Below are 18,225 nucleotides of genomic sequence, written 5' to 3' on the forward strand. Positions count from 1 at the left end.
CCCATCCTTCCAAAATCGGGTTTTTAGAGCCAGATTGCATGTCCAAAGTTCTTCTCATTTTCTTGGAAATGACATTCCCAAAATCTTCCCATTTTTATCCATCCATATCGCCTATATCTGTACTTTCCGTTCACGTCATTTTCCGCAAGTTTAATTCTCATTTTTCATTCATTTCTCCATTTTCCGTTTTACAAGTATACCTGCATTCGGGTTTTAAAAGTTCGATTGCATGTGCATTCTTCCCAACTTGTATACTTGTAAAACTTTCCTCAAGATCCGAAATTGGTCAAAGTCAAGATTCCCAGCGTTCCCATTTATTTCCCATCTTTCTCTCACAAAATCATGAAGTGCAAGGGTTAGAGTTCTTCCCATTTGAAGAAGGAAAAATGTTAGTTGCAGCTGATTATGATTTTGCCTTAACACTTTTAAGTCTTCATCGCAGTATACTAGGTTGTCCTTCAATGTCAGATTTGCCGTCATCTCTAATTCCAAAGAAGATGAAGTATAAATATGACAAGTATCAGAATGAAGTTCCACCTTCGCAAGTTTCCTCTCCTTTTGATTGCATCAAAGACATAGAGATAGGGCATGAGGATATGTTATAATTCATTAAGAGGGTGGAGGATCTGCAGGATAGCAATATGCAGCGGCTGTTGGACAGCCATATTCATCATGCGTCTTCTTTCCCAGTGGCTGCCCTAGAACTTGAATTTGTCCTTGCTTGTGCTCATCACTTTGACAAGGAAACGAGAACCATTAGAAATAATGATGGTGAGGCGATAATCCGCCTTGGTGCTGATACCATTGAGAAAGTCTTCAGAATACCACTAGCACCTGTTTATATGGAGATTTCCAAAAGTAGTGCAGCTGAGTACTATGTCAAAAGGGAAAAGGACTGTAAGCGTCATATTAACAGGTTGATCCATGAGCCACGAGCCACTTTCTCAAGGTGGGCCAAGTTGTACCGTTGTGACTTCAAGTGAGAAATTGGAGACATCATTACTCTCCTCGACAGGATGATGGGTCTTGAACACTCTAATATCATGTTCATAAGGCAGTCCCATATCAGTGATACTTTGTGCGAGCATCTTGCAACAGTCCCTTCCACCATGACTTTCTACATGAACTCATACTTGGTGTATTTGGCAGAATCACTTAGACATTTCCCTAGTCTTTCTACCAAGGGTGATTGCTCGCTTATACCTGTATGGGAATATTATGATCAGCTGCCTTTGAGACCTAACGGATTGCATTTTATAAGAGTTCAAGATGCATTCTTTGGTTACTTCATGTGCCAGTTTGACAAGACTCTAAAGAATAGAAGGTTGTCAGATGAGGCATGGGAAAGAGTGAATGAGTATGGGTGCTTGTTTCTTCAATTCCCCACCTTTACCTATATGAGAGTCGGATGCTATAGTGGGCAGCCATACATTCTTCCTAGATTCCCAACTGATAAGCTCATTTTTAAGGAGTTGGGAAGATAGATCATGGCTGTGCACACTCATCAGTCTATTAGACATAAGGTTGGAATGGGGAATTCTACAACAAACCCATTGAAAATTGACCAGTATTCTCTTGTCACATCCATCAAAGCTAAGGCTATGAAGACTGAGATGCAGGAGATTAAACTCAAAAGGTTTAAGTCTAGGGCAAATTTTGACTACCGGGGTATGAAGAAAAAGATCAAAAGGTCCTTTACTACAAGCTTACTGTTGAGCAGGTTATTGATTTGAACTTGGTGGTTATTCCACAAGGGATGATTGATGATGGGCATGTACTTGATCCTGAATATATTTCACAAAGGGTTGAAGAAGCTCCACTAACTTTAATCCAATGGTCACATAAAGAGTGCACTTCCATTCTTGAAAGATTTCAGCCTATCCTGGCTAACACCAACGCTTGGCTGAAAGGTAATGGTGTTAGACTCATCAAAATCAAGGTTGGAAAAGAAGATGACTCTATAGGGCCTCTTGGACGTAAGTATGAGATTCAGGCTGACAACAAGGAAGGTGCATCATCTTCAGGCACTAGGATCAAATTGTGGGTTAGTTGGGCAACAGTAGTTTCTCCTGAGGAGGCAACAGTTCGTGGGAAAGAGAAGTCTCGACTTCACATTCATGTGATTGATGTTGATAATCCAGAAGAAGGAACAATCAGATGATGCTCCTAGATCACTAGCTTCAGAGTCACCTCATGAGATTCCCCTTTCGGTTTCTATGGAGTTGCCTCTATCTCCTCCTGACATAGTGGTGGAGGAGTCTCCTCACAATGCCATCCCCATTTCAGCAGTTGAGCCTCCTATTGATCATCAACAAGAGTGTCTGTTGGAAATCTTCGAGGATACTCCTGCATGCATTCATCTATCAGAGATTGATACCTCTACTTCTAGCTTTGAGGGGTTTATGAAATAGACTTCATGTCCTTTGGTTACTAAGCAAACCATGGTTGCTATTCAGACGGATACTTCCCCTAGGGTGACCATAGTTGTTCAAACAAAAACTGCTTCTCCTTTGCTCGCAACAGTTGCTACTAAAGGAGAGTTGATGGCTTTACCTAAATGGCTTAGTTCTTTTACCCCAAAGAGGAAGAAGCAAGAAATCTCACCCAATGCCTTTGATTGTTAGCAACTTAAACAGTCTAGGCCCAAGGTTGCCAAAAAGGCCAAGACTATCTCAAGAGGAACTGTTGACAACAATTAGATAAAGGTGGCTGAAATTGTTAACCTCTTGTAGATAAGCCACTTGAAGAGATGTCAGTTGCTGATTACAAAGTCACAAGGGTAGAATTGGGTAAGCAAATGCATGAAGTGGTTAAACATGATGCCCAGTATTCTATAGCCTCACTAGTGCAGTGGTATGATGAACTTCTAGCAAAGAAAGATAAGCTAGAAGAGGAGAACCGACAACTTGTTGCAGCTGTTCATAAAATTACAAAACCTGCTGTTGAAGGGAGTAATCTTACAAGTTCTTTCGGTTCCCAAGAATCAATTCGTGGAGTTGAAAGGGCTGCTCAGAAAGTACAAGCATTGGATTCTTGGGTTGATCAGCTTCATGATCTATGTGCACAAGTGTTGAAAAACATTTTTCAAATGATGTCTAAGTTGGAGACCATTGAAGAGAAATTGAATCATACCTTCGACACTTTCAAACAGAATTTGGAAAGTGTTGAAGGTAGTTTGACAATCTGGCGCACCATGCCCCAACAACAGTTGAGTGTTCTTTAGGAGCATGCCATTATTCCTTCCAGGGTCATGTACTTGGAATTCGAAGAACTTCTGGAGAATAAAGCCCTTGTTCTCAAATCCCTCATTGAGGAGATTGATGATGCAATGAGAATGCGGGATGAAGTATTCCAAGGTATTGTTTCTCATTGTGAGAAGGCCTCTTGCAACATAATGAGTCAAAATGGAGAGCTGATACCAGAAGAAGAAGTTCTTGCAGATCTACAGATAAGGATTCATAATGAATGGAGAAGCGAACAATTCTCAGCTGCTTCAATTCAGGTTTTGATGAAACATCAAATCTTTTTGCACAAAATCCATTCCATCTTGGAGAAGAACAACTCTATGCTTCTCCGATGCCATGATACCATCGCGAAGACCATGGTTGTTGCCAAGAACACCCACGAAACGAATTCTGATGAACTACGAATGATCATCCAGAAGTTCGAAGGATTCATGTCTTCATATGCTGTAGCCTAATTGTTTTTCAACACTTAGTTGTGTTTTTCTAGAATTGTAATCTCTTAGTTGTAGTTTTTTCTTTTGACAAGTTACATGTAAAAATCTTTTTGTAAATTGCAAGTTAAGTCATTACTTGCACTTTTGTAATTACATGTAAGGCAACTACAGGTTCTTTTCAGTTAGGACTGTAGTTGGAATAAGTCATAGTTAGTTATTGAATAAGTCTTGGTGGTTGAGAGAATTTCTCAAGTTAGTTGAGATCCTCTCACCTTTTTCTCATGACTCCTCTCCTATAAATACTTGAGGGGGTCTATTGTAATTTTTATCTTTTAGAAAGCAAGCAAAAACTCTACCAAATTTGCAGCAAAGAAGTCTTTGAGCTTTTATGTGTAAATTGAAGAATTGAAAGGAACAGAAGAAAATTGCTCAAGCTTTGAGTCTTTGTGCTACATTCTTGAGTTTGTGTTCCATATTACCTTTCTCGCAAGTGTTTCTTTGAGAACTTAATCGAATCTGATTTGCAGTCTTTGAGCTGCAAGTATTGGAGATTAATTTAGTTAAAGTAGAAGTTCTATTGGGAAAAACTGTAAGACTTTGTGCTTACACTTGTTCTTAACAAAGTTTAGAAGAAGATTTTGTGAGAAATAGCTGTGAGTCTTTGAACTCAGACTTGTTCTTGTTGTCTTATGTAGAAAGAATAAGATATTCAGTCTTTGTGCTGTTATAATTTGTTCTTAATAGAATTAGTATAGAAAAGGGTAGATACGACTTCACATAATCAAGACTTTGAGCTTTATATTGCTGTCCTGTCCTGAAGGAAGTGATGGAAGTCTTTGAGCTTTCAGGAAACTTCATTTCCTTTCTCTCATTTCATTTCAAAAAGTCGTTACTGCTGTTTTATATCAAATTGCTATCAACTTTTTGTGAAGAGAAAAGGATATTGCCTTTCTTGAAAGAAGAAGAAAGACTGCTGTCCCATCCCATTTTATTTTTAAAGTTATAGTTAGATAGGGGGAGCCTTCCCTTAATTAAGAGAGTTTTACTCACACGCTTTGGTTGAAACCACAATTTTGTATATTTCTGCGAGTGTACAAAATTTTCAACCAACACACTATTTTCTTGGAAAACATTTTCAAAGTTTTGTTTGCTACTGGAAACTATAGTTACCAGGTTTAAATAATTCAATTCATTTGGGATTTTCAAAAAGTTTTGGAATTTTTTTTAGAGCAATTGAAAAGCTACTGAATCAATTCAGGCCTGATTTGGTAACTATGCTGGAAGCACATGTGCATGTATACATACATACATGTAAACCATTATTGCATGTGAGGTAAGTAGCAATTGAAAATGAAAGATGGATGATCGTCACTTTGTGTCTCTTCTGAATTTTGTGGAATCTGAAAGGTGTTTGACGGATGGATTTTCTGTCACACGTGTTTCCCATAAAGTAAAGGTGATCAACTAAACAATTCTCACAGAAGATTTAAGTTCCCAGCCTTGGATAATGTTATTGAAAGATGCTACTCATGATATTTTGAAAAGTGTGGCAATCAAAATTTATTAGATTCATGGCTACTCATGTCTAGTTTGAAAGATGCTACTCATGTATATTTTGAAAAGTGTGGTTGTCAACATTTATTAGATTCATGTGTTTGATTCACCTCTATTCTTTTCCTTGAAGTTTTTATCATCTCTTCATTGATTGATCTTGATTCTTCACCTTTCTAAAAGTGCCTAAAAGTTCTTTCCATTTTCCCTGCGTTAATACACAGAAAAAGACAACAAAACCAAAATGGAATTGATCAGACAAAATGTTGAAACGTGACTTTGAGTGGATGTAAAGATGAGGTTTAAGCTTTGAAACTTGAAGCAATATATTTTATATGGGTACAACATGTTTCCATCTTTGCAACCATGCATATTTTAGGACTTTAAATCATCCATCGTTTTTTTGCATTGGCACTATATTTGAGATAATATTTGTTCATTTTCCTACTGTCAATTTAATTGTTGTATTGATAGTGAAGGCAATATATTTGAGATAATATTTGTTCATTTTTCTATTGCCAATTTTTTTTATTGATAGTGAAGGCACCTCCTAATTGTATGCAACTTCTGTAATATTTTCACTCCAATTGACTGCTTTTGGAACATTTATGGGAATCAATATTGTTTCATTTGTTGCCAGCTAAATATCCCTTCTAAAGATAGTTTTTAATAACTCTAAGTATCAGTGCTGGTGGATGCCTAATGAAATACACGTGTATGGTGATATTCTATGTTGAAAAGTTAGTCATTCTCTTGCTATCATCTGTTCTTCGAGGGCTGTGTTCTATTGACTAATTAGGATTAGTTTCAAACAACAATCTGGTATTCACATTATTTTCTGGTTTGCATTTTTTCTTAATTCTTCATACTAATTTAAAAATAAAACAAAAAATTGCAGGTGGATTAAAATGGATTATCATGGGAATGTCTATGCTTTTTCTGTTGACTTTTTCTGGAGTAGTGTTGGAAATTTTCCCTACGTTTACAAAGGATGTTGGGAGGGCTTTGAGTGTAAGTAGTTTCAAACATTTTTATTACTATCTTTGAATCCTTAAAAATGTGCATTTTTTCTGGAGCAGCACTTTATATTTAAAGAGCTAAAAATTTGAGATTTTGAACACTGTGGGCACTGAGAATGTTTGTAGTTTTAAAAAATACCATAGAATCTTTGTGTTCTGGAAATCCAATACATCTATAACCTGAAATTCATGGGCACATACAATTTTTTCTTTCTTTCTGGGGTTTGGTTTTTATTTCATTTTTAAATATCAAGTGCTTCTGCAGTTTTTTAATTAATACTATTTGTAGTGAAGAGAGTCTCTTTACTCCTAGAAAGAAAGAAAGCAAAAAGGTAAACTTGTAATTAAATTTTTTTGGAGTGTACCACCATCATACATGTACTTGTATGTAAACACAATCTTTGACCAAAAAATTTCAATGTGTTTGATATATTGATAGCAAAAAGTTGACATTTTAGGATAAACAGCCAAATTATTTGATGATTTTATTGCCTAAACATGGCTTGTTATAAGGAAATTTACAATCAATGAGATTTTTTTTGCTAATCTGGTAAAAGATTTTTGTGTTGACTTCAAGCGTGTTTGTTTTATATCAAGGTATGGCAATTGGTGATGACTAAATTTTCTTGAATGGGTCAAATAGTGCTGTATCTGCTGATAGGAAATCTGTGATCTTCCCACCCCTTAGTGTTAATAGCAAACTGATTGTTATAGACCCTCTTCTACATATATGCAGACACATCAAGTTCTGTTCACATGTTCAGCTAGGCAATACTACTAAGATGCCAAGGGGGTGTAGAAAGTGATCTCATAAAACTCTTATTAGAGTATGTGGAGGAACACCTGTAGTTCCATGTTCACTAGGTCATATATTGGCATTGGTGTGTAATCAATGCCAATGCCAGACACACCAGCACCTGCTCAGTCCCTGTGCCACAGCTGTTACTGCAATGCTAGTGCCAGACCACCTTTAAGCTGGCACCTGAGGGTTCTGTCAGGCATCAACAATGTCGGAAGATGACAAGACCCTTAGGCACTCGCGCAAGGGTTCTCTAGTTCCCAAATGTCTTTTCATGATTTGCTACTTATGGAATTGTTCTGAAATGGATTAGATAAATAGAAGTATTTTTTTAAATCAGATATCAGATTCTTACATTGAAGAAGCAATAATGCCACATGACATACTGTTGTGCGTTGCACATGCTCCCTGTCGCTGACAAGGTTCCCCTTCTTTTGGGCCTTTCCGTCTTCGCCTTGTTAAGTTCCGCACAGAGTGTCTCGCGTCCTTTCGAGCGAGCCCGTGATTAGTCCGTGAGATGATGATGTTGAGCGAAGGAGCCGATGATTCCATTAGGTCAGTCGAGCCCTCAGGCACGAATTCCAAGAGATTGTTCAAGCTTGTAAAATCGCCTTAAATAGGCGTGGGATGATAGAAACTGGCGAAGTTCGCCAAGTAAAGGACAAAGCATTTGAAGGTCGCATGAGGACCCAAAGACACCAATTTTCGCATAAGAATAATGGGAGAGATTACATGATGTTTTAGAAGTTTGCACGATTTGTATGAATGTTGATTTTCGCCATCCGGAAGGTAAAGGAGGGGTGAAAGCCTTAAAATGCACCCAAGTGCCAAAGCTCGCAGCTTTCAGCCAAAACGGGCGAAATTCGGACTTTAAGGCCGAAATGAAGGAAAAATTAGAAAGTTTGCAAAATGGCCAAAAGGGCCGAAATTCGGACCTTAAGGCCGAAATGAAAGAAAAATTAAAATATTTGCAAAATGGCCAAAAGGGCCGAAATTCGGACCTCAAGGCTGAAATGCCAAAAAAAAGAAAGTTGGCAAAACTCACAAAAGGTCCGAAAGTTTTGAAAAATTGACAAAAGTTGGAAAAGGTCCGAAATTCACTAAAGGCACTTAGATTGCGAAATTTTCAAAACACTAGAAGTCGCTGAAGTTGGCAAAACGATAAAAAGGTCCGAAAATTGGCAAAACACTAGAAGTCGCCGAAGTTGACAAAGGGGGTCAAAGTGCCGCAGTTTTCAAAATTCCCATCACGTTATAAAAGAAAATGCCGAAGTTTAGCAAACCACGCCTAAGCGCCGAACTTCACATGACTAAGGGTAAAATGTGAAGTGTTTAAAATTCTAAAAAAAAAATCCCCATTCCTCCGAAAATCACGTCAAAGGAGAAAACGCAGATAATGAAGTTTTCAAAACCCTTCTAAATTCCGAAATTTGCCATTCGGGGGTAAGTGCGTGGTAAATCACATGAAGGGCAAAGCTTGAAGATAAAAGAAAACCCTCAAGTTTGCCAAGGTCTATGCTAATAAGCCTATCGCGCAGTAAGTGTGTGCCGCCGACCCCATTCTCCATCGCCGAAGCCTTGCGTGGGGTTGAGACTACAATTTATAGAGATTATAAACTTGCGAAGGCGCTTCATTCTCCCAAATTCGCCATTTAAAGGTGCTACCGTAACTCTTCTTTGAAGCATTGAAAGTCAAGAGGTTCTTATACTTTGTAGAGAGTAGTAAAGAGTCGCCAAAACAAATCGCCCATATCGCCAAGGTAATTAAAATCGCTGTCCCGAATTCAAATTCAAAAAGTAAAACTGCAGGTCCTTTTCAAACCATAGGCGCAATTTTTTTTTTTTTTGAATAAAGAAGTTAACCGTTAAAATTCAAAAAAAAATTGCAGACCCTCCCATTCAAAATTTGGAATTCGTTCTTGCAAGGCAAATCGTGCAATTTCTCGCCATTCATTTTCACCAGGTAAGTACGCTTTACCTCTAGATTGTCTGAAATATTTACAAATTGGATGGATGTCTATGCAAAACTGATTAAAATGCTTAAGTCTTCAAGTCGCATCTTTTTCCATTTGTACGACGTCATGCAAAGCAATTGAAACATAGTCCTAGAATTAACCAGGAAATGCATTTTCAGACTTAGGAAAATTTCTCAGGCTTTGTCCATTTTGAAATTAATGCCTAAATATAATTTCGCAATCGAAAAGCTACATAACTATTCATGTTTAAAATCAATCAAGCTTTCGGCTAACAATATCATGCAATTCTTTCAATTCGATTTTTGAATTGATCCTGGTATGTTGGTATATCCTGTATCTAACCTACTTTACTTCTTTTTTATCGCCTCGTAATCGGCATCCGGCTGTGCAGGATAAATGCCTAAATCGGCGATAGAATCGTCAAAGACGCCTACTACAGCGGAGACATCGCGAGCATCCAAATTAGATATCCCTCACAGAGTTGAAAGGATGAAATACCAGTATCAAAGAGGGGGACTGAGGGAGTCAAAAGTTCAGAGTGTCTGGGACAATGTCGGTGATACTGACCTAGGCCATATTGATATTCAAGATTTCAGAAGCCGAGTCTTCTCCCCTGATGCCTATGGCAGGCCAAGGCAAATGATGGAAAGTGGCATCGCCTAAGCAGCAGGATTTCCCCCAGCAGTGCAAAACTATGAGTTAGTAGTGGAGGCTGCCCGACATTACCAACCAGGTTCCAAATTGGTGCTCCTCGAGGACATGGTCCTCGCTAACTTCACTCCTTAAGCCATTGGCGACGCATTTGATATTCCCTTCGCAAATAATCCCACAACCATGACTATAGATGAAGCGTAGGTGGCGTATGATATGAATCCTGCCAGATGCAGAACATTGATCAATGAAGAGTGGTACAGGGAGAGAAGACCTCCAAGCGTCAGAATTGGGAAAAAGACCCCAATAAGTGACTTTCACAATGAGCATGGGGACATGGTCACATTGCTTAGTAGGGTTATGGGACTCCCCAAATCCAACTACTTTGAAGAATGGATGTTTTACTTCACAGAATAGGTCTTCGCTGGGAAATCCAAGTTTGACTGGGCCTAGATCATAAGCGATAATATCCACACCCAGCTGATTGAACTTGAGGCAAAGAAGTACTTCACTATGACATCCTCTTTAGTCTACATGTTCGCCAGGAAACAACCACTGCCAGGTTTGATAATGAAAGGTGAAATTGGGAATGGACTTGATCAGGTAGAAGTATACGATTGTTACCCACAACTGCACTATCAGGATATAGCTCAGAGGGAAAAGAGCAACCCGGCCTATGCAGTTGGCCAGTATGAGCGCGTCAATGACGCCTTCACAATGCGCTTGGTTAGGCTTATGCAGGGAGGATTACACATAAGGCTCTCGGAGCAAGCTACTATTCTAGTACACAGATATGGAGCCTGGTTCATCTAGTTCCCAAGGTTCTCCTACATCTGGATAGCTGGCTTCGATGGTGCCCCTCTCCGGCTTCCACGATACCCAACCGACAAGATAGTTCTCATGGAGGTCGCAAGGCAGTCACGTCCAGTCGGTAGCTTACTCAGAGATAGCAAGCAGGCTAGATTCGCATTCCCCATGATTATAGGCAACCAGGATGTCCATCTAAAGACCCCATCCCAGGCAGAGGAATCCTTAGCAGAGCTGGCCTCCTATGGCCTACAAGAGCATTTTCCAAGGAAATGCTTCGATCACGACAATCTGGCGAAGAGAGCCTATGGCAGGCGATACAGAGCAAAAGAGACAGTTGAAGATTATTGGAAAAACTGCTCTGATGACTATGAGGTCCGAAGGCGTGAATATTCGAGGCTGAGTGTGCAGCAAATGTGACCATATGAATATCGTCTGGTCCCAGATCAATTCGCAGATTCAGGAAACTGCCTGCATGTCCGGGAATTTGAGGCAGTAAGGCATCTTTTGCCAGGCGTTGATTGGTCGCAGGACCTGATCATTGATTTTGAGGTAGTCATGGCAGCCCCAGGAAGATATACTGACCAATGGTTGCATCAGCTGATTGAGCGACTAATTCATGAAGGAGTCCAGTTCACCTACCACTTAATGGGTAGCCTTGATTCTCAGTCCTCCGAAGATGAGGGAACTTCCAGTGCACCTAAGGAAGAAATTGAAAAGCCCGAGAAGAGGAAGAAGGCTAAGGCCAGCAGAGGAACTCAGACATCCAAGAGAACAAGAAGGGAGAAGATTCCCATTAGGAGACCAAAGGTCACTTCATCGTCAAAGGACCCTAGTTCGTCCGACAATGTAGTAGAACTAGACTATATACCTGCTTCGCCTTCCCAGAGTGACATTGATGCATTTGGAGTTGATGACCCTCCCGCACCCGACATGCTAGACGCCGAGCTAAGAGCTATTGAATCAGCCGAGCCGGGTAACCAAATTGAGGAAGGAGAAATTCCATCCATTCAGGGGATTGAAGTGCATGAACCCACCCAACAGAGCCGCCATGAATTGCTGCTCCACAATACTAGCAAAGATGACTCTACCATTGAAGGAGAGCAAAGAACAGAGGAGACCCGCGAACTCGAAAGGAATGAAGAGCAACCGTCACATGAAGGCACCAGGCAATTGTTCAGTGAAGTGGGAGAAACCTCTGCTTCAAGCAAAGAACTCGACACCTCCTCCACTCCTCCGGTAACGGAACAGCTGCAAATTTCTGATGAGTCGACTAAAAACATCAAAAAACAGAGTGCAAACTTAACCATAGCATCAGCCCAAACTGTACCTCAAGAATGGTTAATTGCTCGAGCTCAGCGCAAGGCCGCCACCTAGCCACCCATTGACTTGGAAGACATCTTCTCACGTATAGATCAAGCTAAAGCCAAGGGGAAGAAAAAGCCCAAGGCATATTCCAGAATGACCAAAGATGAACAAAGGAACCGTACTCTTCACATCGCCACCCCGCCTGTAGACAAGCCAACAGATTAGATCACATTGGCAGATTATACCATCACGACTGTCCCCATCGGATGAGCCACTAAGGAACAAGAAAAGGAGGAATTCAAGGATTCAGTACAGAACATACTCAGGTAGCTTGAAGAAATAATAGCTGAAAAGAACATGTATCGGGCTCGTGCTGAGCAGGCAGAGGGATACATTGGTCAGCTTCGAGACCATTACACAATGCTTCCGAATCCCACATTCCCCCAACGGCATTGGCACAAAGGACAACAACATAGTTTGAAGGGGTACGGGATACTGCAAAGGCCGTCAAGGAATGGATGCAGGGCATTAAAGAAAGAGGGGAGCAAATCTTCGAGGATCTACGCGAAATGGCCCTCCATAGGGAAGCTATTGCTATCAAAATGTGTAAACTAAAGAAAGAATGCTATAACATGCATGAGGCGATGGCCAAGACTTTGCCCCTTGTTAGAGCTCTATTCTGGACGTGTTCTCAGATCCTTGTTGTTGATGCTATCCTAAATCCTTATAGTGTCAGTACCTTAAAAGACTGGTACTGGACCCTCAACATGAAGGACGACATGAGGGATAGTATCAATAAAATGGATGATAAGTGCGATGACACTTTATCAAATGTGAAGGACCTTGGTGAGAGGATCCTCAAGCCCATGGTTCTTGGTTGGAAGAGCGGTATGGAGGATAGTGAGGTGTAGTTGCAGTGGGAGGACCAACTTATTCCCAAAATCACGTACTCCATAGGGGATCTAAATTTTGCTTCTGAGATTCAAGCGGACATATCATGTTTTGAAAATCACAAGTCATACTGGAGAGAGGAACTAGAGAATTTAGATGGCCTCCTGCAAGGTATCCATTACAAGATGTTCAATCCGCCTATCTCGCCAACGATCGAATTATTCAAGTTATGCTTGAGGTTTCAGGACTACTTTCGGGTAGAACGTGCAGTTGACTGAGATATTTGGGGAGAGTATTTGCATGACAAAGTCGAATTCATCACTGAAGAATCTAGAGCTGGAAAAGAAAAAATGCTCTCCTAAAGTGTTTTTTCCTTTTTAATTTTGAAAAGTGCACTTTTTGGCCAAAGGGTCATGTTTGACTTCCAAGTCAACTAAATGTAAAACTTTATGTGCATGCACCTTTCTGGATTATTTTGGATAAGTTCTAATTACCTTTTTGGGTAGTTAGAACTCCCTTTGGGGTAGTTGCTGATATTTAACCTCCATTTATGGGTATGGGTACTCTTTTGTAAGGATGAATCTAGGACATTTGTTTAGATTAAATCTTGGCCATTCATCCATTTTTGAAGGCTATTTAAGGGACTAGTTTTCCCTCATTTTGCAAGAAGTTCATGGATTGTTGCTGAAGCTCTGGCGAAATTTATAGGATTTAATGCAAAGTTAAGACTGTTTCAAGTTTCCCTGTGAGTGCATAGTCTCCTTCATTAATTTAGAATTTTCAGTTATGTTTCTTTCCTTTATATAGCATTTTCTAAGTAAACATCCGATAGAGTCCTTGCTGTTCATACCGTTAGGGAATGGCTGATTGTCTTTCCTTCTGCGTGGTTAATCTGAACCCTTCATATGCTTAGTTCGGTTATTGAATGCTCATTGAATGAATGTTAAAGTTCTGATGTTGTATTTAATAGCATGAAAACTCAAGTTTCCTTTGAAGATCGCACTAGATTGATGCAAGTATTGTGCTAAAATGGCTGGTAATGCTTAATCTAGTTATTTGGAGGTGTTTGTCTGTTTATTGAATCTGCTATCTTATTGAAACTTTATATTTTCTGTACCTCTCTCTCTCTATCCCTCTTTTTCCTTTTTTTTTACCAAGAGAATCCACAGTTCTGCTGAAAACAGTATCAACCCAACTTAAACCATTCGATAAGCAAGACTATTAAAGTCCTAGGGAACTCATCCAACAATTATTCATATCACCGTAAGTCCCCTTGTGTTTCTAGCAAAAACACATCAAACCACTGAGTAATCCCGCAGTTAAGACCTGACAAACGAAACCTTGAGGTTGTCCCCTTTGATCAAACGTAAGAAACAACATTAGGGATTTCCTTATCTCAAGAGAGGATAGGATACTCATCGAGTACATTCTATTCTGCGTTGGCCATATGGAGTTTGCAGCAATGCGACTTTAGACATGTCAACACATACCTACACAAACTGATATGGAAGATGAATTAAAATATCATAATTTTCATCAATATCCATGAAGTTCAAACTTCAAAGTACAAGTACATCAGACTGATGAGGAAGAGCTCAAGAAAAAAGTACATCAGGAGGAATTCATTGGCTGGAAAATCCATAACAGAAAAATATGAAAAGGGCCAAATCAATATCTAGCTATGATAGTGGGGAATAATGACTTGGATGGATTTGTCTCTAGAGGAATCTGACCTGGATGGCCTATGGCTGTAGAAACTGGTAAGCAGGAATTTCGTGGTGTAATTGTTCTGTTTGTGTTGTCAGGTGGGAATTTTGAATTCGAATTGACACTGATTCACCACCTCTGGAAGTCTTTCATTATTTGCGGTTCTTTTCTAGTTCCAAGTAGAGTCAACAGCATAGGAGGTTTTCTTCGGAGGACAACTGAGCAGGTGCTATTCTTGGAGGAACTTCAGGCATCAGTGCTCCATAGCTCTGTTTTAATTCAGTATTTGCGTTATATTTGGTAGCAAGTTGAAGATAGCAGGGAACGGACCTTTTTCTTTTGCTGGAGCTCGCCCACATTGGATTTTTCTTGGTTATATCCAGCTGTTTATTATGTGTTGATTCAATACCTACACATTAAGTATACTTTCTTGGTATAGCAGCTTTATGAACAAATATGACTATTAATCTGGTGTTTACTATTTGTGTGATAGCTGTAGCTGTTTTTGTTTCATGTGTGTTCAATTTCAATTATTGTAGCCTGAGTTCTATTTATCTGGAGCTTGATTTCGGTTTATTTCTTTACATTAAGCATAGGTTCTTGGTCTAACAGCATTAGATAAGAGATATAAATATTAATCTTTGTTAAGCCATGTGTTGGTGAATTGTTTAAAGGACTAATTTTTGCAGTTACAGATCAGTTAGCTTTTTAATAATGTGACATGGAAGCTTAAATGGGCTTGGTCTTTAGCTCTAGAAGTGCTATTGTACATCAATTTCTGTCTTTCACATTTTTTTATAGGTTATTGTACAGAACATTCAGATAATACTATTTTTAGTTACAGTTATTAATATTTGTTTGTTTTTGTTGTCCAGAACACATTTTCTATTTCTATATCTACCATGTTTGTAATTTTATTCTCCTTTTCCATTGTCTCTGGTTTCTGTTAAAAAATAGAAGTACAAACCGTTTCCATCTCTAGAAAATTAGATAAATTTAGTGTCATCCCTCAATCTGCTCCTGAGATTTGGATCAAAACGCATTGAGATCTACAAATGGTTTAATATGGCAGATGCAGTTATCTGTACAAGTCTTATATCTTACAACTCAAATACAAAGCTCCTTTAAGGTGGAGGGTTATAAGTTCTAGTTTGTATTTGAGTCAACTAACAATGACTATATCAGACTGGCATCATTTAAAGCTTGTGTAATATCCGAATGCAGATTTTTCATGAAAGCCCCTTCTTCCATTGCACCTAGGAAGTTTATTTTATCTTATGCCAATATTTGTAACGATTTCCTTCTATGTCGTCCATATGATGCTGATGCCAAAGGCAAGTTACAAATGTGTAGGATGTTATTGTTATAATGTACAAGGCTTAGGCAAAGATCTTGTTAGGGGTAACTAGAGAATAATTAGAGAACTATAGACCGCTCTTAGTTAGATTATCTCTCTGAACCATAATTTGTGCAGACAATTTTTCTGCGAGTTGTCTACCAGCTACACAGGTTGACATAAGAAATCTTTAGAGCTTTACTGACATAATTGGTAATGGCGACATTAGGATGAATTGATAATTTAATCGTTGTATTTTTTATTCTGCATATTTGTGCTATGAGAGAAAAGTTTGTGATCATGCTTGCACAAAGCTTTATATCATTTCCTTCACTTGTGTAGGTTGTTCATGTGGTGGAGACCCCAAGCGAAGGCGAAAGTCACTCTCAGTCAGAGTCTTATATTTCCCTGTCGTCTCTAACTCCAGGGAAACTGACAAAGGAAATAAAATATTTGAATGACGAGAATTTCGTTTGTGGAAGGGATAAGCCTACTGATTTTGTAACCTACTCTGTTAATTATGGTTGTGTTAGTTCAGCCGATACCAGCAACGGATGGAGTGAAAGAGATCGCCCAGTGATACAAGTTCAGTCTGATGATATAGTTGAAGGAAAACGAAAGACTGTTATTTTTGTAGATACCATGATATCTATCCGTTGGGTTATGGCAATCAATTCCATGGAGATCGAAGGCTTCAAATTAGAAATGGCTACAGCAGGAGGTTAGTACTCCAAAGTATATGGATAATAGATTTGTTTCTTTACATGGAATGGAGTGCATGGACAGAAATAATGCATAGGATTTCAGTTAGGAGTTCTCTTGAAACATACTATTATGCTACTTTCTTTCACCTGTACAGATGAAAAATCATAAATTATATGTTTTTCTTAGGGACTGTACATTTTTCAGGCTCAAATAGGTTTGGTTTTGAAGTTTGAATGCATTCCACACGTCAACAAAGAAAGTTTATATTTCAAACTAGAACTTTCAATGGTAGGATTAAGTGTTAACATGCTTTGATGTAGATTACTTCATTTAGATCTTTTTCACATACTATTCTGTTAAAGGAACATGGTAAGAATTACAGTAAATAAATTTGTCTGATCCATATTCCCTTGCTCAACCTTCAAGTCGATAATGACCTGTTAATTTTATTTTTTTTGTCGCTAAAATCTTGTTTAGGTTCACAAACCACAAAATTTGGGATGTTCTCCTGAAGTATGTCTGGTTTATTAGCTATCAAACCAAAAAGAAAGACTTAAAAATCTCTATAATAACCAGATAGGCTGCAGCCTTTCCTGCCACCATTGTAACCCTTACTAACTATAAATATATGAGTTAAGCCTATAAAACAGGGGTCTTGGCAAATCACACAGGCCTCTCTCCTACCAACTTAATACATTCACACTTCTAGTTTGAAAATACCACATTTTTCACATTTTTGTTTGAATTTCTCTGTTCGTCCATCTTGACTCTATCCTCAGACTCATAGCAACCCAAAAACAGATAAATGGCCTCTTCTGGCAGAACTATCTGAAGCTTTTTCACAATCACCAAAGCTGTAATCTGCAAAAAAACTTGTTGCCTTTTAAATGCATGCAAATGCTCCATGACATTGGCAAAATGAACCTCACCTGCTCCACCACAGTGCTCACATCATTGTGGAACATGTACGAGCTTGCCATAGTGGAGAGGATGGGCGAATAGAACAATGACTGAGTGGCATCAAAAGTATTCTAGTGCGGGCAAGTGTATCCCAGATCTAGAAGTAACTTGCCCAGCACCTCTTTAATACACACTCTAGGAGACTCATCTAAACCCTTGGTCATTTCCCAAATCTTGACCACCAATGACCTTAGAGAAAGATCCTTTATTTCTTTATCTAAATATATCGTGAAACTCACCATAGCTTCTTTCCCCAACACCTTCCTCTTCGTCGACTTTGGAGCCACCTCCACTTGTTTCCCCTTGCCTTGCAAACTAGATCTCCTCAAACGAGCACCGACAGTAGATGCCATAGTGATGAGCCAATGAAGAACAAGCCAAACGCTCCTATGTAGGACACCACATTCCCCAATGAACACTCAAAGTAATAATAGCTATTCGATGAACCATCACTCATTTTAATAAGTGCACATTTATCTTGATGATCTCTATGTTGAACACTATCGGAAGCTGAGAGGAGGGGTGAATTGGCATTCACAAAAACTTGATCATATTAAGTTATTTGAACAAAATTTATGCCAATACATATGCATGAAAGTAAACAACTCAATCATCGAAACACTCTCACAAGAACACCAAGATATTTATGTGGAAGACCCAAATTGGGAAAAACCACGGTGAGATTCAAACTCATAATATATATTATAATTGTTTTACAATGAACAAGGCTTCTTCCCAAAGAGCCCACTGCTTCAGACTTGCTGACCGAGGCGCACAACCTTAGGCAAGATACAAAAAGGACTTGCAGAACTGAAGATCACTTCTTTGGGGCAAGA

The 18,225-nt window shown here is 39.1% G+C and overlaps 1 protein-coding gene across 3 annotated transcripts in view; it reads left to right on the forward strand.

The window, feature by feature from the left end:
* LOC131032482 (uncharacterized) overlaps positions 1 to 18,225 on the forward strand; it is a 227,653-nt gene that overhangs the window by 160,170 nt on the left and 49,258 nt on the right. For all 3 annotated transcript variants that reach the window (XM_057963474.2, XM_057963475.2, XM_057963476.2), the window contains 2 exons: positions 6,129 to 6,241; positions 16,067 to 16,445. In XM_057963474.2, the coding sequence (XP_057819457.2) occupies positions 6,129 to 6,241; positions 16,067 to 16,445 (492 nt within the window). The remainder of the gene's footprint in view (positions 1 to 6,128; positions 6,242 to 16,066; positions 16,446 to 18,225) is intronic.

Source organism: Cryptomeria japonica, chromosome 11, assembly GCF_030272615.1.
Source record: "Cryptomeria japonica chromosome 11, Sugi_1.0, whole genome shotgun sequence".
Lineage (NCBI taxonomy): Eukaryota > Viridiplantae > Streptophyta > Pinopsida > Cupressales > Cupressaceae > Cryptomeria > Cryptomeria japonica.